This window comes from Rhinoraja longicauda, chromosome 12 (genome assembly GCF_053455715.1).
Source record: "Rhinoraja longicauda isolate Sanriku21f chromosome 12, sRhiLon1.1, whole genome shotgun sequence".
Classification (NCBI taxonomy): Eukaryota; Metazoa; Chordata; class Chondrichthyes; order Rajiformes; family Arhynchobatidae; genus Rhinoraja; species Rhinoraja longicauda.
In genome coordinates, this window is record NC_135964.1 from 42,005,697 (window position 1) to 42,028,540 (window position 22,844).

At 41.5% G+C, this 22,844-nt stretch overlaps 1 protein-coding gene across 2 annotated transcripts in view; it reads left to right on the plus strand.

Annotated features, from left to right (window-relative positions):
* LOC144598581 (exosomal polycystin-1-interacting protein-like) overlaps nt 1-22,279 on the plus strand; it is a 46,134-nt gene extending 23,855 nt beyond the window's left edge. The window contains exons 1-2 of one of the 2 annotated variants that reach the window (XM_078408765.1): nt 19,191-19,310; nt 19,950-22,279. In XM_078408765.1, coding sequence (XP_078264891.1) covers nt 20,006-20,674 — 669 coding nt within the window. In that variant the 5' untranslated portion in view covers nt 19,191-19,310; nt 19,950-20,005 and the 3' untranslated portion in view covers nt 20,675-22,279. Of the gene's footprint in view, nt 1-19,190; nt 19,311-19,949 lie in introns of those variants that run through there. The other variant, XM_078408764.1, reaches the window with a different exon arrangement.
* The last annotated feature ends 565 nt before the right edge of the window (nt 22,280-22,844 follow it).

The window sequence follows — 22,844 nt, forward strand, 5'->3', positions numbered from 1 at the left end:
CGGTGCGGTCACATGTCCCTTCCGCCCTGCAGGACTGTCCTTTTGTGTTCCTGCGTCGGGATGCCCACCGGCCACCCCTTCAGCGGCCTTATGAGGGACCGTTCAAAGTGCTTGAGCGGGGCTCTGCCACCTTCGTGTTGGACATGGGGGGTCGTCCTGAGACGGTCTCTCTTTCACGGCTGAAGCCGGCGCATGTGGACATTAGCCAGCCGGTGCTACTGGCGCAGCCTCGCCCTCGGGGTCGTCCCGCGTCCCGGCCCTTACCCCCGAAGTTCCCGCGGGTGCCTTCCCCTGGCGGGGTGGTTCTGCTTCCTGCGCCCGCCGTGGCGCGCACACGGGCTGGCCGTTTCATCCGTCCCCCTGTCCGTTTCGTGCCTTCGGTTCTTGGGGGGGGGTCCTGTGGCGGCACCCGGGGGCTAGGCCACTCCCTTGGTCATTCCACTCGGCACTCAGTGGACGGGAGGGATTATGTCACTTCAGTAAGGTCATGAAGAATTAAGAGCCTCCTATTTTAATGCATTGCTTGGCAAAAGTCACCATTCGACACATTATCTGTACCATTGTTACCTTGCCAACTTGTGCTTGCAAATTTCCTTTTGCATCTTATGCTCTGCAAATTACAGCAGTTTTTTCTCTCTCAGGTTGGTGGTGCACTGTTGTTGGCATAGTGTCATAGAGTCATAGAGTCTAACGGCATGGGAACAGGCCCTTTGGCCCAACTAGCCCACACCAACCAATGTCCTACCTGCCTGTGTTTGGCCCATTTCTCTCTAAACCTGTCCAATGCATGTACCTGTCTAAAAGTTTCTTAAACGTTGCAATAATACCTGCCTCCACTTGTGAGGATGATGGGAAAAAATTTTAAAGTTGGTAATGAGAAAAGCATTCAATTTTGAGACAATTGCAGAAAGTGTGTCTGCAGAGCCACAGCTCAATATGTTAACCCTCTGGAACAAGTTGGTTTTCAGAGATTTTGTTTTCTTATTTCTAATTCTTTTCAACTTGGGCACTTTTGCCTATTGAGGCAACGAGGTGCTTGCCTTCAGGTTATTTGCAATGCGTAACTGCCAGGGCCAGTATTCATTTAGATAGTTGAATGATAAACTGGAAGGCACACAATATTTATAACGGTTAATATTAGTTCTTTCTATTTTACATTCATATAATTTTGTTTCCTGAGAATCTTATCCCAAATTGAACAACTTTGTAAAATGGCGAATTCATGTATTTTTTTTAAATTCATATAAAGAATATTGGTGATGTTGGCAAAGCTAGCATTTGCTGTCCATCGCTAATAAAGGTCAATATATTTGACCGATGACCTCATCATGTTTAGATTTAATATTGTTTTTCATTGATTCCAAAGATTAGTTTAAGCAATTACACCAAATGTTGGGATAATGAACCTAATACCTACCAGGCTTTGTCCTGCCCCTCCCCTCTGCCAGATTTCTTCTTCCCCCTCCCCCCCGCATCTCTGAATAACGTTCACAATAATCAGCCCTCAATTGGTAACTTTGGGAGGGTACAAATGTTTCACTGCCAGTTCAGTGTTGAAAGGTAGACAATTAATCTGAATCAATGAAAGAAGAAAAACTCAAGAGCTCTCAGTTATGTTCAGTTCGACCCACCCCTTGATTGCTGCAGCTCAGGGGAAGTTCAAGGGGTACAAGAGACTCACAGAAATACCCCATTCATTCCCAAGAGAAGATGCCTGCATTGCCCCATTCATTCATGTCCAAGGTACATGCATTGCCCCATTCATTCCCAAGAGAAGATGCCTGCAGTCCACAGCTGCCAGCAAATCCATGGACATCTATCCTGTTGGTTTCCCAAATGCTCCTTTGTTTGACCATAGACCAGGAACAGGCATCAAAGTCCGTGCTGAACACAATGCCAAGTTAAACTAATCTCACCAACTTCTACCAATGCACCTTAGAAAGCATTTTATCAGGATGCATCAGAGCATGGTTTGGGAACAGCTCCATCCAAGAGCACAAGAAATTGTAGAGAATTGTGGATGCAGCCCAGACCATCACACAAACCAACTTCTCTCCATTTAAAGAACATTACTTCTTCCTTTCCTAATCAAATATTTTTGCAAAATCTGCCCATTCACTTAACCTGCCCATAGCCCCTTGAAGCCTCTGTGCATCGTCCCCACAACCCACACCATCAGCTAACTTTTATCAAGAGCAAAATTGGGTACATGCACTTGATCCTCTCATCCAAATCATTGATACATTGAACAGCTACAGTCCCCATGCTGATCCCTGTGGCAGCCTACTACTTGCAGCTTCTCAGCCCAAATATTACCCATTTAGCCTTACTGCCATCATTTTACCCCCAATATCTCTGCTGTTAACTCATTCCCCCAAATAATTTCACCGTTTCTGTAGGGGACGCAGATTAACTTTAGCTTATCTTTTCCTCTTTATATCTCAATAGAAATTCCCATAATATCTTCTTATGTTTGTTGCCAGTCTCCTCCTGCATTCTAGTTTTCCCTTCTTTATCAATGCTTCAGAGCTCCCTTACAGAAATAAGTCATTTTCACATTCTTCTGGTTGACTGTGTTTTATGGAAATGCGATTAGACTTTTTAATTGAAATGTCTGGACAAAATCTCTGAAAAAAATCTTGTTGTATATTGCCATATCTTTTAATGCAATCTCCCAATCTACCACTGCTATAACTAACAGATTGAGATGCTTTATTAAGATTTAAGACTCTGGTTTCAGATTAAACTAAATCACTTGCAATTTTTAGATATAATTCTATCACAGTATAATCATTTGCCAACATTAGAAAGCTTAGGAAGTTCGACATGTCCACAACAATCCTCACCAACTTCTACACATGCATCTTAGAAAGCATCTGATTGGGATGCGTCACAGCCTGGTTTGGGAACAGCTCCATTCAAGACCGCAAGAAATTGCAGAGTTGTGGACATAGCCCAGATCATCACACAAACCAGCTTCCTTTCCATTGACTACATCTACACTTAATGCTGCCTCGGCGAGGCCATCAGGACCAGTCTCACCCCAGTCATTCCCTGGTACAGATGTTTGAAAATGCATACCTCCAGATTCAGGAACAGTTTTTTCCCAGCTAGAGTGCAGTCCTGATCTCCCACTACCGTATTAGAGACGTTTAAATTATCTTTAATCGGACTTTATCAGACTTCAATGTTATATCTTGCACTAAATGCTGTACCATTATCCCTCATCTGTGCACTGTGGTCGGTTTGATTGTATTCATGTATAATCTTTTCTTTGACTGGATAGAACACAAACAAAAGCTTTTCACTGTACCTCGGTACACGTGACGATAATAAACTAAACTAACTTTTTTTAATTTACCTTTCCTCATTACATAATACTAGATCCAAAGTACTGTGTTTCCCTCATTGATTCTTCAACCTACTGCTCAAAAAAACCATCTCTTATATAATTGATTAATTTATTCACCACAGTACTTTTGCTTGTTTGATTTGTTCAGTCTGCACGTAAAGTCCCGCATCATCTTTTTGCAAAATCCTCTCATCTTCAGATTTATATGTGTTTTCTGCTTCTTGCTGTTTCTTTTCACCAACAAAACAGATTTCTTTCTTTTTTCTCGGCCAACATCTTGCCACTCACTATTTTTAATGTCAGAGCCATATACCTCCTTTGCCGTTTTATCCAGCTCTACTAAAAGTTCCCTAACGTGATTGGAATATTATGCACCATCTCTCCCATAACGGCTAGATTATTTGATTTATTTCTGTTTGTGTCATTAATTTCCTATCTTGTTATGAATACTGTGTGATGGTCAAAGGGCATGATAAAGGGCAGCTGTAAAATTCTAAAGTGAAAACATAACAAAAAAGCAATAAACAAACCTGTGAATAAAATGTTAATAGATAAAATCACTGACGTTTCAACAAGTGTGTTCGTTTGATTAAACTCTGTACAACACACAAGGCTGCACAGTGAGTATTGGAAGAATTTATTTTCAAAGTTCTCCTCCACATTCCAAATAAGCAATACAGAGAGTGATGTTTATATATGGCAATTGTAACCCTCATAAACTTCTTAAACTCTCTACAGGGATCTATAAGTAGCAAAAAGTGCAAACAACATTGACCAAGGCCTTGAATTTGATCTTTTTAATTATATGTTTTTGTGGAACATAATTTCAAAGTCTCTTCCATTGAAAATGGACATTGCTGGGATTTTGCATGGACTGGCGTTCGCAACTGTTTTTGTCTTCCCAATCTGTAGGAAGGAACTGCAGATGCTGGTTTACACCGGAGATAGACACAAAATGCTGCAGTAACTCAGCGGGACAGGCAGCATCTCTGGAGAGAAGCAATGGGTGACGTTTCGGGTTGAGACTCTTCTTCAGACTGAGAGTCAGGGGAGGGGAGGACTAGAGACTAGAGACTAGAGAAATGGTAGGGTAACCTCTTCCCAACAGGTGTATGCCTTCACAATTTGACATCTCAGACACTGTTATGCTGCCAATCAACTTCAAACTTTTCTATAATAATTTCATCAAATATCTCAAGGACTCTTTAAGGGATGGTGAAGTGCATTGTGAATTATTGTGATTAAAAAAAATTATGGCAGTTTGTGTAGTGACAATTAGACTGAGTTGACAAATGTTTTTTTTACATCATTTGAAAGTGATAGTTGTGGAAAGGAATAATGTTCATTGGTACAGATTCAAGATGCAAAGTCAGTTAAAATCCCATCCAAATAAAAGTGTTCCTGATAAACATGTTGGTCCTTGCAACTGATTAACTTGAAGTAGGACAAAATACATCATGATACATGAAGAAACACGTGAATATCAATTTTATTTATACATGCACTGTTGCAATCAGAGGAACCAACAATTGTTTCCACTTTTACTTTCAATTAAGAATAAAAAATATGTTATGTCTTCCTACAAATATAAATGCTATCTGTTTCAAAATAAGTCAGTTCCTTCATCAAACCTTCAGTTTTTCTGTGAATGTTGCACCAACACTTTGTGTTTCTCTGTATGTTCTTTAGTTTGTGGCAGAGTTCAAAATAATAAGTGGAAATTTTAATTGTAGGGTCTTCATTAATCCAGATGAATGATGAAAAATATGCGTGTAAGATTGCAGCTGAAGAGGTGGACCATCTTCAGGTTTTCCCTCGAGCTGTTTGTGGATTTAGATCTCATTTTGCGCTTGTTGATTAAAGTTGCAGGGTGTCAACTCATATTGGACATTTCCTGTCAAGTTTACCTCACTAAGTTCCGGAGTTCATGCTTTAACTTATTCTCATACAATTACAAAAGGCTGCTGATTCATAAAAATAATCCCCTGCGGTTTTATTTTCAATAGTTTTCCTTTTGCGTTGGTCAAGATTTAAAAGCAAATCTCAACATGTTATGTGACTGGTTCATCCTGTTCAGAATCTATAAAAATTCTTTAAGTTTCTCATTTTGGGAACTATAAAGTCTTGGCTTGAATAGGTAAGCTTGTACTTTTTTCAAGTTCAATTTTCCTGTCAGCACTTCTTTGTTCCAATCTTTCCCTTGTCCTCTCTTCCATTGTGTTCCAATTCTCATTTCTAGACAAACTCCAGCCTTGACCTCTACAACCTGTGCCTGACTGTGCAACTCTAAGGCTCTCGGATGCCCACATTCATCTATCTAAGTATCCCTGACCATTCCACCATTCCTCCTCCGCTTGCCTGCCTTCCACTGGTTTACAATCCGTCCTCCCCTGACTGTGTTTAAATCCCCGCAGTGAATTGGGATTGGGCTAAACATCACGAGGCTGTTTCAAACCACCCCAAGCAACCTCATGAGAGATCAGCTGCAATCATGTAATTTTTTTTAAAGTATGGGAACTAAAACACATTGTTTTCAAATTGGATTTCCACTCAAGAAGGGAAAAATAAGTAGATCCAGAGGCAAAAGTATCACCATGGCAATAACAATATTCCACAAACAACATATTTCATTGACAGAAAGAAAGCAGACCAGAAACATTTGCACTGAACCAGCAAAAACAGATTACGGAATAACCATTTGAGGTTTTTCATTCTAGGACATCAGAGATATCTTCTTTCAGAAAATACTATACATGAATACAATCATGCCATGTATAACTATAGTACTCTAGGTAGTGCATGGAGAAAATACCAGAGTGCAGTTACAAGACCGTTTCAGTGGTCTGATCACTGGGAACAAAGCCTTTCCTAAGTCTGATGGTACGTGCGTTCAAACATTTGTATCTTCTGCATGATGGGAGAGCAGAGAAGTGGGAATGATCAAGATGAAAAAGGATCTTGATTAGGGTGCTTTCCCCAGGCAGTTTGAAGTGTAGATGAAGCTGATAGTGGAGTGTCTGGTCTATGCGATGGACTGGTCTTCATCTACAATTTTGTGCGTTTTTTGGCAGAGTTGTTCCGAACCAAACTGCGATGCAACAATACCGTATGCAAAGTGGAACCATATTCTCCAAGTATATTCATATCCTTGATTTATTTAACTCCTTCAGATTTCAGGATGTGAGTATTGCTGGCATTTATGGCCAAACTCCAATTGCACTTGAGAAGGTCGTGATTGCCTTGAACTGCTGCAGTCCTTCTGGTGTAGGTATTTCCACTATGCTGTTGGATAAGACATTTGAGACCCAGGGGATGAAGAATCAGGGATATATTTCCAAATCAGAATAGAGTGCAACCTGGGGGATACATACTTGTGTTCCTAGGCATCTGATGCAGGTGGATGGGTAAGTTGTGAGGTAGTGTGCTCTTTCCACTGCTTTTACGAGGCCTCTGGATGGTCATAATGCATGGCCTCAGTCAACTGAATGTCAGCCTGATAATCTCAACCCACAGATTTGGGCATTCGGAAAAACAAAGATTGCAGGGGTAAGTGTAGGCTAGGAAGTGATTGCAGCATTGTGATGAAAAGAAGAAACTTGAGGATGAGATTTAACATTTTAAGTCTGATGAGTTAAGGAAAAAGGAATGCCAGAGAGGCCACGACAATACTACAGAAGGTAAATTTGGAAGAATATGGAGAATTTGGAGGTGATGGTAAAAAAAAACACGAGGCCGGGTATTCACAAATATAATTCAGTAATTCTATTAGATGCAAAGCATCAGAGTAAATGGGAATAATAATGGAAAGCATTACAGATGGTGAGGAAGAGGATATAAGATGTGAAATGTAGTTCAATTGAATGTAAGAGAAAAAAATTCAAACTTCGTTAGTGTACAGCATTTATCAGACCTGGAGCACTGTGCTCAGTTCCAGTCTCTGTAGCCTAGGAATTTGTTTTGGCCTTTTAGGGTTGTACAAATTGATACTGGATCTTAAACAATTTCACATGTTTTAGTTTAGTTTAGAGATAGAGCATGGAAACAGGCCCTTTGGCCCACCATGTCCGTGCCGACCACGGTTCTATGTTATCCCAGTTTTGCATCCTACCCACAAGGAACAATTTACAGCAGCCAATTAACCTGCAAACCTGCAAGCCTTGGGAATATGAGTAGAAACCAGATCACCCAGAGAAAACCCACGTGGTCACAGGGAGAACGTACAAACACTGTACAAACAGCACACGTGGTCAGGATCGAACCCGAGTCTCTTGCTCTGTAAGGCAGCAATTCTACCGTTGCACCAATGTGTCACCCCTAAATCCATATTAACTTCGGTATAAAAAATAAGGGGGGGAAATGGAATTGTTTTAAAATAAAAAAGTTTCAATACAATAAAATACAGCCTACTTGAAACAGTCATCGTAGGAAATGCAACAACTAAATTTACACAATAACTTTTATAAATAATATTCTATATATATATCTCATTAAAAAAAAGAAATTAATTGTGAGATAAATATTATCAGTAACACTTGGGAGAACTTCTCTGCTCCTTTTAAAGCCTGGATATTTTATTTCCATTACATTGATCAAATAGATCGTTGTTTAATTGCACAAACGCAAAAGAACATCTTTGACATTCAAACACTAAATTCTCCGGCAAAGAACTCAAACCCTTAACCTACTAAAGTGAAGTACTAACCACTAAGCCACAAATGACATTGTAAAGTTTGAGTCGCGGGAGAAGCCAGAATAAGTATAATTTTTAAATTAAGAAACATGCTGAAATTATAACACAATTTTTGCATTATAACGCAATTTCAACTGAAATTATAATGCAATTTTTCATGCAAGAGATAATGGGGAATCTTCAACAGCTTTTTCTAAAGTCTGTGGGCAATGGATCACGTGAATTTCCCATATTGAGATCAATGCATTTGGTTGAACAGAGGTACCAAATAATTCAGTAAATGGAATTGATGCATTGATCATCAAACAAAAGGCTCGAGGATTGAAATCTTCTTCTATTACAACCTACAATTACGTATTTTAATTTAGCTTGATTGTCATAGAGCAAAACAGGGCCTTCGGCGCAACTTATCCTTGATGATCAAATTGCCTAACAGCTATTTCAAATTATTTTTTGGGGGTTAGCTTTAAAGTCTGACTGTGTGCTAATATGACTTTATTGCACTAAATATTTACAGTAATATAAATAAACTTCAACAGCACTACTTAGAGGAAATATTTATGGCAGTAAATTAAACAACAATCCTTTCTCCAGAATGTGTATTTTGTTGTTTGAAAGCAACTCAAGAGACTGCAGAAGCTGGAATCTGGGCCAATAAACAAAATGCTGGAGGAACTCAGCAGATCAAGCAGCATCTATAGGAGGAAGGAATTGTCAGCATTTCGGATCAACACCCTGCATCAGCTATTTTGGACACATATTCTAATGATTACTAGTCTTAATTTGTCTGAGAAATGGTCTCGACCCAAAACATTGTTTGTCCATTCCCTCCACAGATGCTGTTGAGTTCCTCCAGACTATCTGCATTTCATTGTGTCTCCATCTTGACATGTTAGTCATTGATTTGAGCAATGTTTTCATAACTTATGTTACCTTGGCATAAAGGATGCATTTGATTAAATGATTAAATATGGCATCACAGAGTTCTTGTAAAACCAAAGTCAATGGACATCAGTGAAAAATACTCCATAAGTTGGAGACATACCTTGGTTGAAATAATAGCCGTTGTTGTGGATGTCAATAATTCCAGTCCAGGACATCTTTGCAAGACTTTCTCAGGGCAGTACCCTGGGCCCACTTTTCTTCACCTGCTTCATTAATATGCTTCCTTCAATTATAATGAACGCAGTGCAGATATGCATTCATGATAGCACAAGGTTCAATTCCATTCACAACTCCTCAGAAAATGAAGTTATGTGTGTCTTCATATGAATGAAAATCAAAAAAGCAGCAGATATTGGAAATTAGTGCTGTCTCACAGCGCCAGAGACCCAGCTTCGATCCTGATCTCAAGTGCTGTCTGTGTGGAATTTGCACGTTCTCCCTGTGTGAACAGCTGATCGATGGTCAGAGTGGACTCAGAAGACAGAAGGACTTATTTTAAAGCTGTATTTCTAAAAATAAATTAATAAAACAGAATCAGAAAATGCTGGAAATATTCAGAAGGACAAGTCGCATCTATGGGAGGTGAAACAGAGTCACTGTTTCAGGTTGGAGACTCTTCATCAGAGTTGAAGAGATGAAAGGAGCTTGTCAATTAGCAAGGTGGATGGGGGGAGGAGATATGTCTGATAAAACCAGGATGACATTGGAGTTAAGCTGTAAACAAGGATATCTAGTCAACAAATGAATGGGAGCAGGGAGAGAGTGAGAACATAGACTAAAGAAACTAGACAATAGATCCGTCTACGGCACGAATCAAGGGCAGGCTGAAATATTTTCTGCATGCATGGATGCATGTAACTTGACAGCTTTGATTGGCATTCCATCCATCCTAAATATTCATAACTTTCACAATGGCACACCATGGTTGCAGCGTGTGCCATTTTCAAAGTGCAATGTGGGCCTAGACTACTCTGAGAACATGCCCCAAATATGCAACCTCTCCTACCATGAAGGACAAGTGCTGCATGAGAACACCATCACCCGCAGACTCCCCTCCAAATCATACAAATCCCTAACTTGGAAAATCCATTGATGTACCTTCATCCTTTTCACATCTGTGTCCCACTCTTTTCACCTAATTCATCATGACTCTTGGAAACCACTGTAGGACATCTTCAGAAGAAGAACTGTAGCACTTAAAGAAGGTAACTCATCTTCTGTGATTTGTGGACCAGCTCTCCAAATTCTTCATTTCATACTCATAGAGTCATGTGGCGCAGAAACAGGCCTTTTGGCCCAACTTGCCCATGTTACTACTTATCTCACAAAACATAAAGTGCTGGAGGAACTCAGTGGACCAGTCAGCATCTGGGATGAGAATGGACTATCCATCACACATCCCCTTACCTTGCTCGCATTCCCCATATGCATTACCTCACACTTAATCAGATCAAAATCCATTTACTACTTTTGTGATCACCTCATGAACCCTTTGATCGCTCCTATGCTTTGAACCTTCTTTTTCACCATCAACCACGCTGCCAATTTTGGTGCAATTTCTTCATCATGGCCCTTACAGTTAGTAGGTTCACTTGATGGTCAGGACCAAAGGTAACTTTCACTGTCAAAACATAGGATGATGTGGGAAAGGCAGTGCAGACTGATATGAATCATCTTTTTAATTTCTCTACATTGAAAGGTGAAAACTGGTAGGGGGAATGGGTCCAACAGGGACAGTAAATTGACAGGAAGAATCAGAGAGAATATTGAAGAGATTTGCTTTTCCCTGAACCAAGTTATTATGATATGGAATAACTGATCTGAAAACATGGCATAAAGCAGCATCTATAGTAAGTTTCAAAATGACATATAGTTTAGTTTAGAGTTTAGAGACACAGCATGGAAACAGGCCTTTAGCCCATCGAGTCCATGCCGAGCATCGATCACTCGTTCGTACTGGTTCTATGTTATCCCAGTTTCTCATCCACTCAGTAAACACTAGGGGCAATTCACAGCTGCCAATGAATGCACAAACCTGCACATCCGTGGGACGTGGGAGAAACCGGAGCACCTGGAGGAAACCAATGTTGTCACTGGGAGAACGTGCAAACTCCACACAGACAGCACCCAAAGTCAGTATTGAACCCAGGTGTTTGGAGCTGTGAGGCAGCTGCTCTGCCAGCTGCACAAGTGTACCATCCTTAGAAAGCAAAATAAAAGGTACAGCAAGGGAAAAAATAGAAGGGTGGAACTATTTGGGCAACTCTTTCAAAGAGTCAGTGCAGGCAGGATGGGCTAAATGCCCATTTTGCTCTCAGAAACGATGTGAATTTATAGGGTTTTCTAGACTTTCAAAGCTTGAAGTTATCCCATTGTGAAAAGCTAGTAGGAGCTGCAGAAATCTGACTGAATCTTATGAGTGTTTTTCCCAACTTGATCCATTTCAAGTTATCCACTTTTTTTTGAAGTGTGGATCTGTTCCAGTTTGTGTGCATATGCTGCCGACTTCTGCTCTTCCCCTGTGTCCAGGCCCCGTGACTACCAAGAATGGAGCAGCAATAGAATGGTGATCAACAGCAGGAGTACACAAACTGCGTCTGCAGAATCTTTAGTCCCTCTGCCAAAATCTCACTGTTACAATCTTTTTTGCCAGAAAACTTTACAAAGGAGAAACAAATAGCCTTCCCTGGCTCCAGCTATATAGTCTCTTAAAAAAAATTGCTATAGCTATTAGCGACAATATGTTCAGTACAGTATTCTGGATTCTGGATTAACGACAGAAACAGTGTAATTGGAACCATCCCTATATACTTCACAGTAGACACCTAAATGTACTGCCAGCAGGTTGCTATGAAAGCAGTGATCTGCATGCAACAAGAAGCAGATGCCATTGGAGAAAATTTATTCTTCCTTCTGATAACTTAGTGAAGTCGATTCACCTGAGCATTATTCGAGAACGGTGATGATGATTGATTCTGAATTTAACAGCCTTCTATCTGCGTAGCGTAAGTCATACGGTTTTTCTTTTTTATGCGTGTGTTGCCTGTGGATCTTACTGCTTGAAGTGCGTGTTGGTTCGAACTTCAGAAGGAACACACCCTTCCTTCCTCCAGCTAATTAATGACTTTGGTGGATGTTGATCTGCTTGATGAATTGACATTTAGCCTTGTGTTCATTCCCACATGCCCAATTTTCCATCAAAATATAGTTTGCCTTTCTCAAAATTAACAAACGGAAAGCATTCAATTGATTGACACAAAAAGTTGGAGTAACTCAGCGATCCAGGCAGCCCATCTGGAGAAAAGGAATAGGTGATGTTTTGGGTCGTGACAGAGACAGAGTCGGGGGAAAGGGAAACAAGAGATATGGACGGTGATATTGAGATAAAGAAAATATGAATGAAAGATATGCAAAAAAGTAACGATGATCAAGGAAACGGTCTATTGTTTGCTGTGGGCTGGGTGAAAGCGAGTTTTACAGACAATGAAACTCACCAGGACAACAGTGAAACTAGTAAGACTTGGGTGTGGGAGGGAAGGAGAGAGAGGGGATGCAAGGGTTACTTGAAGTTCAATATTCATCAATATTCATACCGCTGGGTTGTAAGCATATGAAACGAGTTATATGTTTGGTAGAAGCATCTAAATTGCATGAAAGACTTCACTCGGTCTACCCAGATAGCTCAGTGGGTGGATCACCCAGATGGTAAGGCACCAAGCCATAGCACCCAGCAGGAGCTCACAAGGATTTGAAACTTGACTGCTTTTGTCCACACATACATAAATACTTCTCTGCACACTCGTGCTTCCTCAATGATTATTGTGGGTAGCCCTCGTCTCTCCTGACCCCTCCAACACACATTCCCTCCTGTTCAGGAAGATGCCAGGCTATGAAGATGGTTTGTGCTTAATTGACAGGTTTCAGCCAAATAAATAGCTGGTGTTTGACAATGTGCTGGTGTAACTCAGCAGATTGGGCAGCATCTCTGGAGAACATAGGCAGGCGGCGTTTCGGGTCGGGACCCATCTTCAGACAGTTCGACTGGTTAGGTGAAGATCTTCAATTATGTCAGGGCACAATCAATGTGTGTAATTATGCTTGTGCACTCTGGGCAAGGACAAAGTTGGGTTCAGTTGTTATGCCACTGAAGACCGATCACATCATTCACATTTCATTGACACACGAGTGGCGGCCACTTGGCACAGGTACCAGAGGGCAGCTGGTGCCTGCAGAGCCAGAGACTGGCATAAGCTGTTGCTTTCAACAAGAGCAGGAGAAAGAAATGTAACAAATTAGGAATTCATCACTGATGCTGATAAGACTAAAATTATGACCCCTTCTGGATAATTCCACTGCCAACCTCACCATGTGAAGCCAAACAAGCAGCCTCTTGTGATCAAAGTAACAGTTGATTGTGTCAAAATTGTTAATGTATTTAGCCCTGCACCTTTGAACTATTGCACTTAAATGCTTTTCCAAAACATTCAAGAAACATGAGGAATGCAGTTGAAATTTTGTTGTGAGTACTATTATAATTGAAGAAATAACATGAATTATCTGTCTTTTTCTGCACTGGGTATGCGTAGTACTGGATGAATTTTAAAAAGTTGACCATGTTTTGAAATGTCTTTACAAAATATCTTGCTATAGAAATTACAATAAATTTGCATTTATTTTGACTGTCTTGGTTATATAATTCATTAGTTTAGATTAGTTTAGTTTAGTTCAGTTTAGTTTATTATTTTCACGTGTACAATGGTACATGAAAAGCTTTTGTTTGTGTGCTATCTAATCCAAAAGAAGGCTATACATGATTACAATCAAGCCGTCCACATCGCCTAGGATAAAGGGTATAACATTTTACAGGATAAAGTCTGATTAAGTCCAATTAAAGCTATTTCAAAGATCGCCAATGAGATCGATGGGAGGTCAGAACCATACTCTAGCTGATGAGAGGATTGTTCAGTTGCCTGATAACAGCAGGGAAGAAACTGTCTCTGAATCCGGAGGTATGCATTTTCAAACTTCTGTACCTCTTTTTCTTCCAAGTATCCATTACAATAGTTCTTTCCACTGATGGTTAAAAAATCAGCTTTTGTAACATAGCTGCTATGATGATCACATCTCTCTTTCATTTTGCATTGACAACATTGAACCATCAAAGCTATTTTTGCTGAGTGTGTTTATTTTTGTCCAGATTTCTATTATATCACAGAACTGTTTGGAAACAAATCCTGAAGAGTAAATGCAGGAGGTTGATTTTGCTGGAGTGTAGAAGGAATAAAGATAGCTTAGCTCCTGGTCCAGACAACAAAGAATGAATAATTCAAGACAGAGATAAATTTTGAGTCAGGCAAGTCATAGGAAACTGCATTTTCACGGTCGATAATACTCAGACTGCAATATTTTGCTATGGTGCTCATAACCCAGTTCCAGTCAAGGGAAAGAAAGGGGAGAGAATCTTTTATTTAAACTTAGCAATCTAAAACTGTAAGTACATTGAAATATTTTCTCAGGAAAAATATAGAAATCACTCTGATGTGGTCGGTTGCAATCTCAGTAAGAAAACTACAATCAATCAAAAAAAATTAAACCTTATGGGGAGCCCCATGATAATTTGCTACTATAAAGGTGTTGCACGTTATTACTAAATAGTGAGAGTTAAGAAACTTATGCAAGTTCGGTAAAGTTATGAACCCATTTAAGAGTGTTTTTTCTTGTCTAAAAATAAACATCAAGGACGTTTGGAGCTGTCTAGATTTACTGCAGTAGACCGTGACTTTGCATAATAGTGTAATGCAATGGTGAATCATTCCTTAATTTTATACTTTTTCTCATATTTTCTTACCTTTTTTACATGATAGAAAGAGGCCGTTTGGCCCATTCTGTCCATACTCGCTTTCGGCCTTTCCGTCAGTCATATTTCTTTACATATATCTCTGCAAACTATTCCCTCTCACATGCCATCAGGTCCCCAGTGAGTCTCTTGCCACCCACTATAGTACGTTTTTGTTTCGAGATACAGCATGGAAACAAGGAGCGATTGAATGACACAACAAGCGGTGGTTGGCTGAACTAGGGTAGTAAAGGTTTGTGTAAAGAAGGTGTAACTAGGAGAGGAATAATCCATGAGTGAGGGGGAATGGATATTAATTGAGTAGGAAGGGACTGCAGATACTGGTTTACACCGGAGATAGACACAAAATGCTGGAGTAACTCAGCGGGTCAGGCAGCATCTCTGGAGAAAAGGAATAGGTGATATTTTGGGTCAAGACCATTCTTCAGACTGCAGTCTGAAGAAAGGTTTTGACCTAAAACGTCACCTATTCCTTTTCACCAAAGATGCTGCCTGACCCGCTGAGTTACTCCAGCATTTTGTGTCTATCTTGGATATTAATTGAAATCGATAAGTGGGCCAGAGTGTTATGCTGTTACCAGCCCATTTGCAATGTAAACTGGGGTGTGCACTGGAAGATGTGGTTGGAAAGGTTGGAAATTAAAATGGAACATTCATTGAATGCGGAGATTGGCAAGATGAAAGGAGAGATCCAGAAGGAGCCAATCCCTCTTCGGGTTGGTGCTGGAGGTAGTACGACCCTCTCACAGCTCCAGCAAGCTGGGTTCATTTCTGACCTCTACTGCTTTCTGAGTGGGGTTTTTTTGCCTGTTTTCCCAATTAACAGTTGGGTTTCTCTGGGTTCTCCAGCTTACAGCAGGTTGTCTGTTTCATTGGTTACTGTAAATTGCCCTCAGTATTGGTGGCTGGCAGAAGAATCAGGGAATGTTAATCCTGAAACAGGTCACAAGAAGGTTAGTGAAAGGTTGTATTTGAAGGGATTGTTCTCTGAGCCGGCATAAATAGCTCTATCTATGTCGTCATGAAATTGGAATTATGAGAGCAGAATGAAAAATGTACATAAGATTATGAGAAGCATAGTTAGGGTAGATGGTCAAAATACCAAAGACAAAAGAGCTGAGAGGTAGGAGTTTTAAAGGGGATCTGAATGGAATGTTTTTAACACAGAGGGTGGTTGATAACTGGAAAGTGCTGCCTGAGGAGGTGATGGAAACAGATATATTTCTTATGTTTAAAAGGAATTTGGGCAGACACTTAAATAGACAAGGCAAAGAAGAACGTGCGAGCGCAGGCAAAGGGGATTAGTATTGATAGTCAAAATGTCAGCATGGGCATGGCGGGCTGAAGGGCATGTGTTGTATATTTCAATGTGTCTATGACTCTATGATGATAGGAGATGAAATAGACATGACAGAGAGCCCTGTCACCCAGAGTGAAGGGGAATCAATGTGTGAGGAAGACGGAAGTCCTATGTCCCAGGCGGGGCCGTTTTTACAGCATTATGGGCCCCCGGGCAAAGCAGTGTACTGGGGCCCCTACCGTTACTCTCCCCCACCCCCCTTTCCCTACCTGTCGTGCCGGCGAAAAGCACTTACCGAAAAGCACTTAGCGATGGACTTAGGGTGCTACATTGTTGCGAAAAGCACTTACAGATGCTGTGAGAAGCACTTAGTGACCGAAAATGTTGCGAAAAAAGCACTTATTGAACCTACATTTTTAAAGTAGTATTTATTTATTGCAAGTCACTTAACATACACAGATCAGCATGGGGCCCCTATGCTCGTGGGCCCCCGGGCAAGTGCCCATCAGGCCCATGCGTTAAGACGGCCCTGGTCCCAGGGCAAGAGAGTTTGGAATAGAACGGGTTTAAGTTGAGAGGGGATACATTTAAAGGACAGCTGAGGAATAAGATTTTCACACACTGGGTGAGGGTTATTTGGAATGAGTTGCTGGAGGAGGTGGTAAAGGCAGGTACAATTAAACATTTAAGAGCACTTGGACAAGGACTTCGATACGAACGGCACAGAGGGGCATGGGTTTAATGCAGGCAATTGGGGCAGTGTAGTCAGGAATCTTGATCGACATGAACAAAGTGGGCCAGAAGAGCCCACTTATGAGCAGTATGATTCAATGATTCTATTAGAAGCATTAATACGGAAGATGTTTAGTTTAGTTAGTTTACATCATTGTTCCAAGGCACAGTGAAAAGCTTTTGTTGCATGCTCACCAGTCAGCGGAAAGACTATATATGATTACAATCGAACCATCCACAGTGTACATTGTAAATTGTAAATTGGAGGAACGGCACCTCATATTTCGCTTGGGCAGCTTACACCCCAGCGGTATGAATATTGACTTCTCTAACTTCAAGTAACCCTTGCTTTCCCTCTCTCTCCATCCCTCTCCTTCTCAGTTCTCCGACTAGTCTGACTGTCCCTGATCATGTTATCTCTGTTTGCTTTGTTATCACCTTCTCCTAGCTAACAATGATCTATTCTACATTTTCCTTGATCTTCAATGCCTTTGAGGTCTCGTTCTCACACCTTACACTTCCTTATTTCCCCCTCCCCTGACTCGGTCTGAAGAAGGGTCTCGACCCGAAACATCACTCATTCCTTCTGTCCAGAGATGCCCTCTGTCCCGCTGAGTTACCCCAGCATTTTGTGTCTTTCCACAGAGTAGATACATGATAAAGGAAATAACGTTTAGTGTGAGACAAAGTCCAGTAAAGTCAGATTAAAGGTAGTCCAAGGGTCTCCAGTGAGGTAGATAGTAGCCCAGGCCAGCTACTGTTATTGATAGGATGTTTCAGTTGCCTGATAACAGCGGGGAAGAAACTGTCCTTAAACCTGGAGGTGGTTAAAGCAACATAGTTGTGACAGAGACAGAGCAATTGTCCATGGCAAAGTCCGTGGTCCCTGCATTCTTCAAAAGATCCTTTATTGTACCGGTGCAAAAGAATGCCTCCCCAGCTTGTTTGAATGACTACCGACCGGTGGCCCTCACCTCGGTTGTCATGAAATGCTTTGAGAGACTAATCAAGAAGCACATCTGTGCCCTCCTTCCTCGCAACATGGACCCACTACAGTTCGCGTACCTTCCGAACAGATCCACGGATGATGCGGTCTCCCAGGTTCTACACACCACTCTCTGTCATCTGGAGGGGGGGCTATGTGAGGATGCTGTTCATTGACTTTAGTTCAGCTTTCTAGACCATAGTCCCCACCAGACTGGCTGAGAAGCTGCTGGAACTGGGGCTTAACACTCCCCTGTGTGCCTGGGTCCTGGACTTTCTCACCGCCAGGCCCCAAGTGGTCAGGATGGGGGAACACACATCTAGCCCCCTCACCCTGAACACAGGATCCCCCAGGGTTGCGTCCTTAGCCCCCTACTGTACTCCCTGTACACACATGACTGTGTGGCCAGGTTCAGCTGAAACTCCATCATCAAGTTTGCTGATGACACTGTGGTGGTGGGCCAGATCTCCGACAACGATGAGAAGGCCTACCGAGAGGAGGTGGCTGATCTGGCACTCTGGTGTCAGGACAACAGCCTCCTCTTGAATGTCAAAAAAACTAAGGAGCTGATTATGGACTTTAGAAGGGCTCAACATCCAAGGACGTACACGCCACTGGAAATAAATGGGTCTACTGTGGATAGGGTGAGCAGCTTTAAATATCTGGGAGTCCACATCAAAGAGGATCTGACATGGACAACACACATTGCCACACTGGTGGGTAAGGCAAAGCAGTACCTTTACCACCTTAGACAGCTGAGGAAATTCAGAGTGTCTCTGAGGATCCTTCAATGCTTCTACTCTGGGGCTGTAGAGAGCATCCTGTCCGGCAACATCACAGTCTGGTTTGGGAACAGCTCTGCCCAGGACAGGAAGGCCCTGCAGAGAGCAGTGTGTTCGGGAGAACACGCCATGGGAACTACACTCGCCCCCCTGCAGGACCTATACATCAGGAGGTGCAGATCGAGAGCAAGCAAGATTATGAGGGACCCCTGCCACCTCAGCAACGGACTGTTCCAGCTGCTACGGTCAGGCAAACGCCTCCGCTGTCATGCTGTGAAAATGGAGAGGATGAGACAGAGTTTCTTCCCACAGGCCATCAGGATTGTTAACTATTATAACTCCAGGGACTAAATTTTCTTTTCTGTATTAATTTTAATTTATATGCTGTAATTGTAATTTTTTTATTTTATTTTGCACAATCCGCAGGCATTGCCACTTTCATTTCACTGCACATCGTGTATGTGTATGTGACAAACAAACTTGACTTGACTTGACAATTGAGAGAATAGTTTCTTCATATGATGCACGGCAAAGTAGATGGGTAGGAAGGAACTGCAGATGTTGGTTTAAACTGAAGATAGGCACAAAAGCGGGACTGGCAGCATTTCTGGAGAGAAGGAATGGGTGACGTTTCGGATCAAGACCCTTCTTATGCTGCTTTTGAAAGGTAAAGGTTGATAATGATTCGCCTGAAACAGTGATAGAGAAGTGAAGAAAGGGAAAGGAAATATCCCAGCTGGATGACGCAAAAGTGAAAATAAGATAGATATTGACAGTAGCCCTGATGACACTTTTAAGTTCTGTTTTTGAACAGGAAGTTGCACCCACAATTCAGTCATCAGTATACCAATGTACTTTAGTGGTTTTGCAGTTTAACCACCCTTCAGCTAAAAACAACAATTTGAGCAAGAAAAGACACACAATGCTGGAGTAACTCAGAAGGTCAAGCAGCATTTAAGAAGAACTTGGATGGGTGACGTTTCGGGTCGAGACCCTTCGGGCCTGATCCGAAACATCACCTATCCATGTTCTCTCGAGTTGCTGCCTGACCCACTGAGTTACTCCAGCACTCTGTGAAACATCACCTATCCATGTTCTCTCAAGCTGCTGCCTGACCCACTGAGTTACTCCAGCACTCTGTGAAACGTCACCTATCCATGTTCTCTCGAGCTGCTGCCTGACCCACTGAGTTACTCCAGCACCTGCAGTTCCTTGTGTCTCCAACAACTTGAGCGACTTGTTTTTTAAATGACCCTCCAAAGATCAAGATGTAGTTACAAACAATTTCTATGTCTTTCTGTTTCAGACCCTATGGAAAAAATGGGAGATTACTGTTAGGCTACCGAAGGCTTGGTTGAAAAGATGAAGAAGGTCACTGCTGCATCAAACCAGCTGGTGCTCTTTGCTCTGTGGTGCTGTGCCTGTGTCTCTGTGTTAAGGAGCAGTAACCACACACTTATCTTTCAAAAAGAGAGCAACTTCCGGAACTGCAGCTGCGTCTCCAGTATCCCAGACTGTGGGTTTGCTCTTGCCAACCTTATGTGCAAATGTAGGACTGTCTTTTCTAAGGATATCGATAAAACCAGCCCGACATTTAGTCACAGCAGCAGGTTAGTGGTGTGGCTGTCAGATACTACTACTGTCGGGCTGCTGCTGAATTACTCATCAGTCCCAAGCCTCAGACTTTCTTTGTGCAACCCTGATGCTGTACTGACTGAATACCTTGTCATCTATGGCCTGAAAGAGCTCTGTGTGACAAACCCTAAGTCAAAAGTCAAATATCCACTGCAGAACATAACGATATACAGCACACGGGGTGCTGTCGTTGAGTCATCTTTGAAGAATGGCACTGGATTCTCATTTTACATTTCATTCTTAAACATGGCACTGTTGTACGGAGATTCTAAATTAAAAGCATATTCGGTGCCAAATGTGACAAATATTGCTGAATATTTTCCAGATCTTCAATTTGACACAACCTCCTTCCCCTTAGAGACTGGCAGTTCTCTTGTTACATTCATCTATGTTTAGACACTGCAACTAGTTCGCTTTTCGCTGCTCACAAATTGCAATATTGATGCTGAACTTGCAAGAATCCATTTGCCCACAAGATTTGAGGAACTTCTGAGCTCAGATGTTCCATTAATCATTTCACTCCGATTTTAACACTTGGTACTCCCCCATGAACAAAGGGTGAGAACTAGATTAGTATATATATTCAGATCTTGGCTCACATAACCGTGTGATTATACTGTAAATATCTGCTTTGTATTGTAACTTGAAAAAAAGTTTGTCGGCAGAAACTCACAAGGCTTCATCTATGGAACGATATATATAATCTCAAAAGGCAGGCTTTTTTCCTCCACTTTACATCAGCTTTTAACACTGTAGCACTAACAGCAACTGGCAATATCATGCTAGTTTCCATTTCCTCTAAGACTGCAAGGCCCAAGAGTTCTGAGAGAAGAGATTAATGGCACAGTGGTGTAACGGTAGAGTTACTGCCTCACTGTGCCAGAGACCCAGGTTCGAACCTGATTGTGTGTGCTATCTGTATGCAGTTTGCATGTTCTCCCTGTGACCGCATGGGTTTATTCCACGTGCACCGTTTGCCTTCCACTCTCCAAAGTTGTGCAGGTTTGTATGTTAATTGGCTTCAGTAAATTGCCCCTAATGTGCATGACGCAGAACTAGTGTATGGGTGATCGATGGCCGGCATGGAGGGCCAAAGTGCCTGTTTCCACACTGTATCTCTAAAATAAACTAAACTAAACTAAATCAGGATGTTAGAAACAAAGAATTGCTGATGCTGGTTTATACCAAAGATAGATACAAAGTGCTGGAGTAACTCAATAGGTCAGGTAGCATCTCTAGAGAAAAAGGACACGTGACATTTTGGGTCAGGACCCTTCTTCAAACCTCTGAGGAAGGGACCCGACCCAAACCATCACCTGCCTTTTTTTAACCAGAATGCTGCCTGAATTGGGAGAGTATCAGTTATAGCGAGAGGTTGGACAAACTTAATTTTTTTTCTCTGAGTGTTGGAGGTTGAGGGGAGATCTGAAAGAAATGAATAAAACGATGAGCATTGGCAGTCAGAACCTTTATCTCTGGGTGGAAATGTTATATACTAGGGGCATAGCTTTAAGGAGAAATGGGGAAAGTTTAAAAGAGATGTGCCATGCAAGTCTTTTACACGGGGAGTAGTGCGTGCCTGGAATGTGCTGCCAGACATATGGTGGAAGCGGATAAGATAATGACTTTTAAGAGGCTTTTATATAGGCACACGACCATGCAGAAGACAAGATTAGTTTAATTTGGCATCATGTTCGGCACAGATATCGTAGGCCAAAGGCCTTGATCCTGTGAGATACTGTTCTATATTCTATGTTCTAACCCTGACTTCCATGGCCAAATTGATTAAAGTATGCATGTGAGGCCTAGTTTGAAGTTGTAGGAATTACAAAGTACTGTGTTTTCAGACCATGAATTTTGAAAATCACACTGCAGATTAATTTTGCATGATGCACTACTGTTAATAATGATAGGTTTTACATGAGAAATAAAAGTACTGGGGGAAATAAAAATTGTGATGAAATGGATGCAAACTGATTTCAAATGCTGTATAAAAATACATAAATGTGCACAAAATAGCTTTGCTCTTGGTGGTTTCAACAACACAATGCCATTTTTTAAACTGTGTGAACAAGCTTTTGGCCCCTGGATCACAATTAAATTTATGTGTATAATGATTTCCATCTGCTGTGACTTAAACCTTGAAATAATCCATGCTGCACATGAAGTGCACCCTTATAGTCATCATGCTTTGCAAAGGAAAGTTCCTGTTATTGGAGAAAAGCTGTTCCCTTGGTGTTGAGAGGAAACATGAACCAAGTATAAAAGAAGTGAATCACATTTCATCCAAAACTCACACATCTTACCATTCTGTGCTGATTCATACTGGCAAGACTGATGTTTATCCAGCATCATTCATGCGTCTGATAACATCACAGTTCACACACTGCACATTTTGCCCATTGCTAGTATAAACTGTAGCATTTGAGTTGAGTTGAATTGAGTTTAGTTTATTGTTACATGTACTGTTACGTTACAAAGGCACAGTGCAAAGCTATTATTATGTGCTAAACAACATCTGGGATAAAAAATAAATTATGAGCTAGGAGTTCACCATGCAAGGATT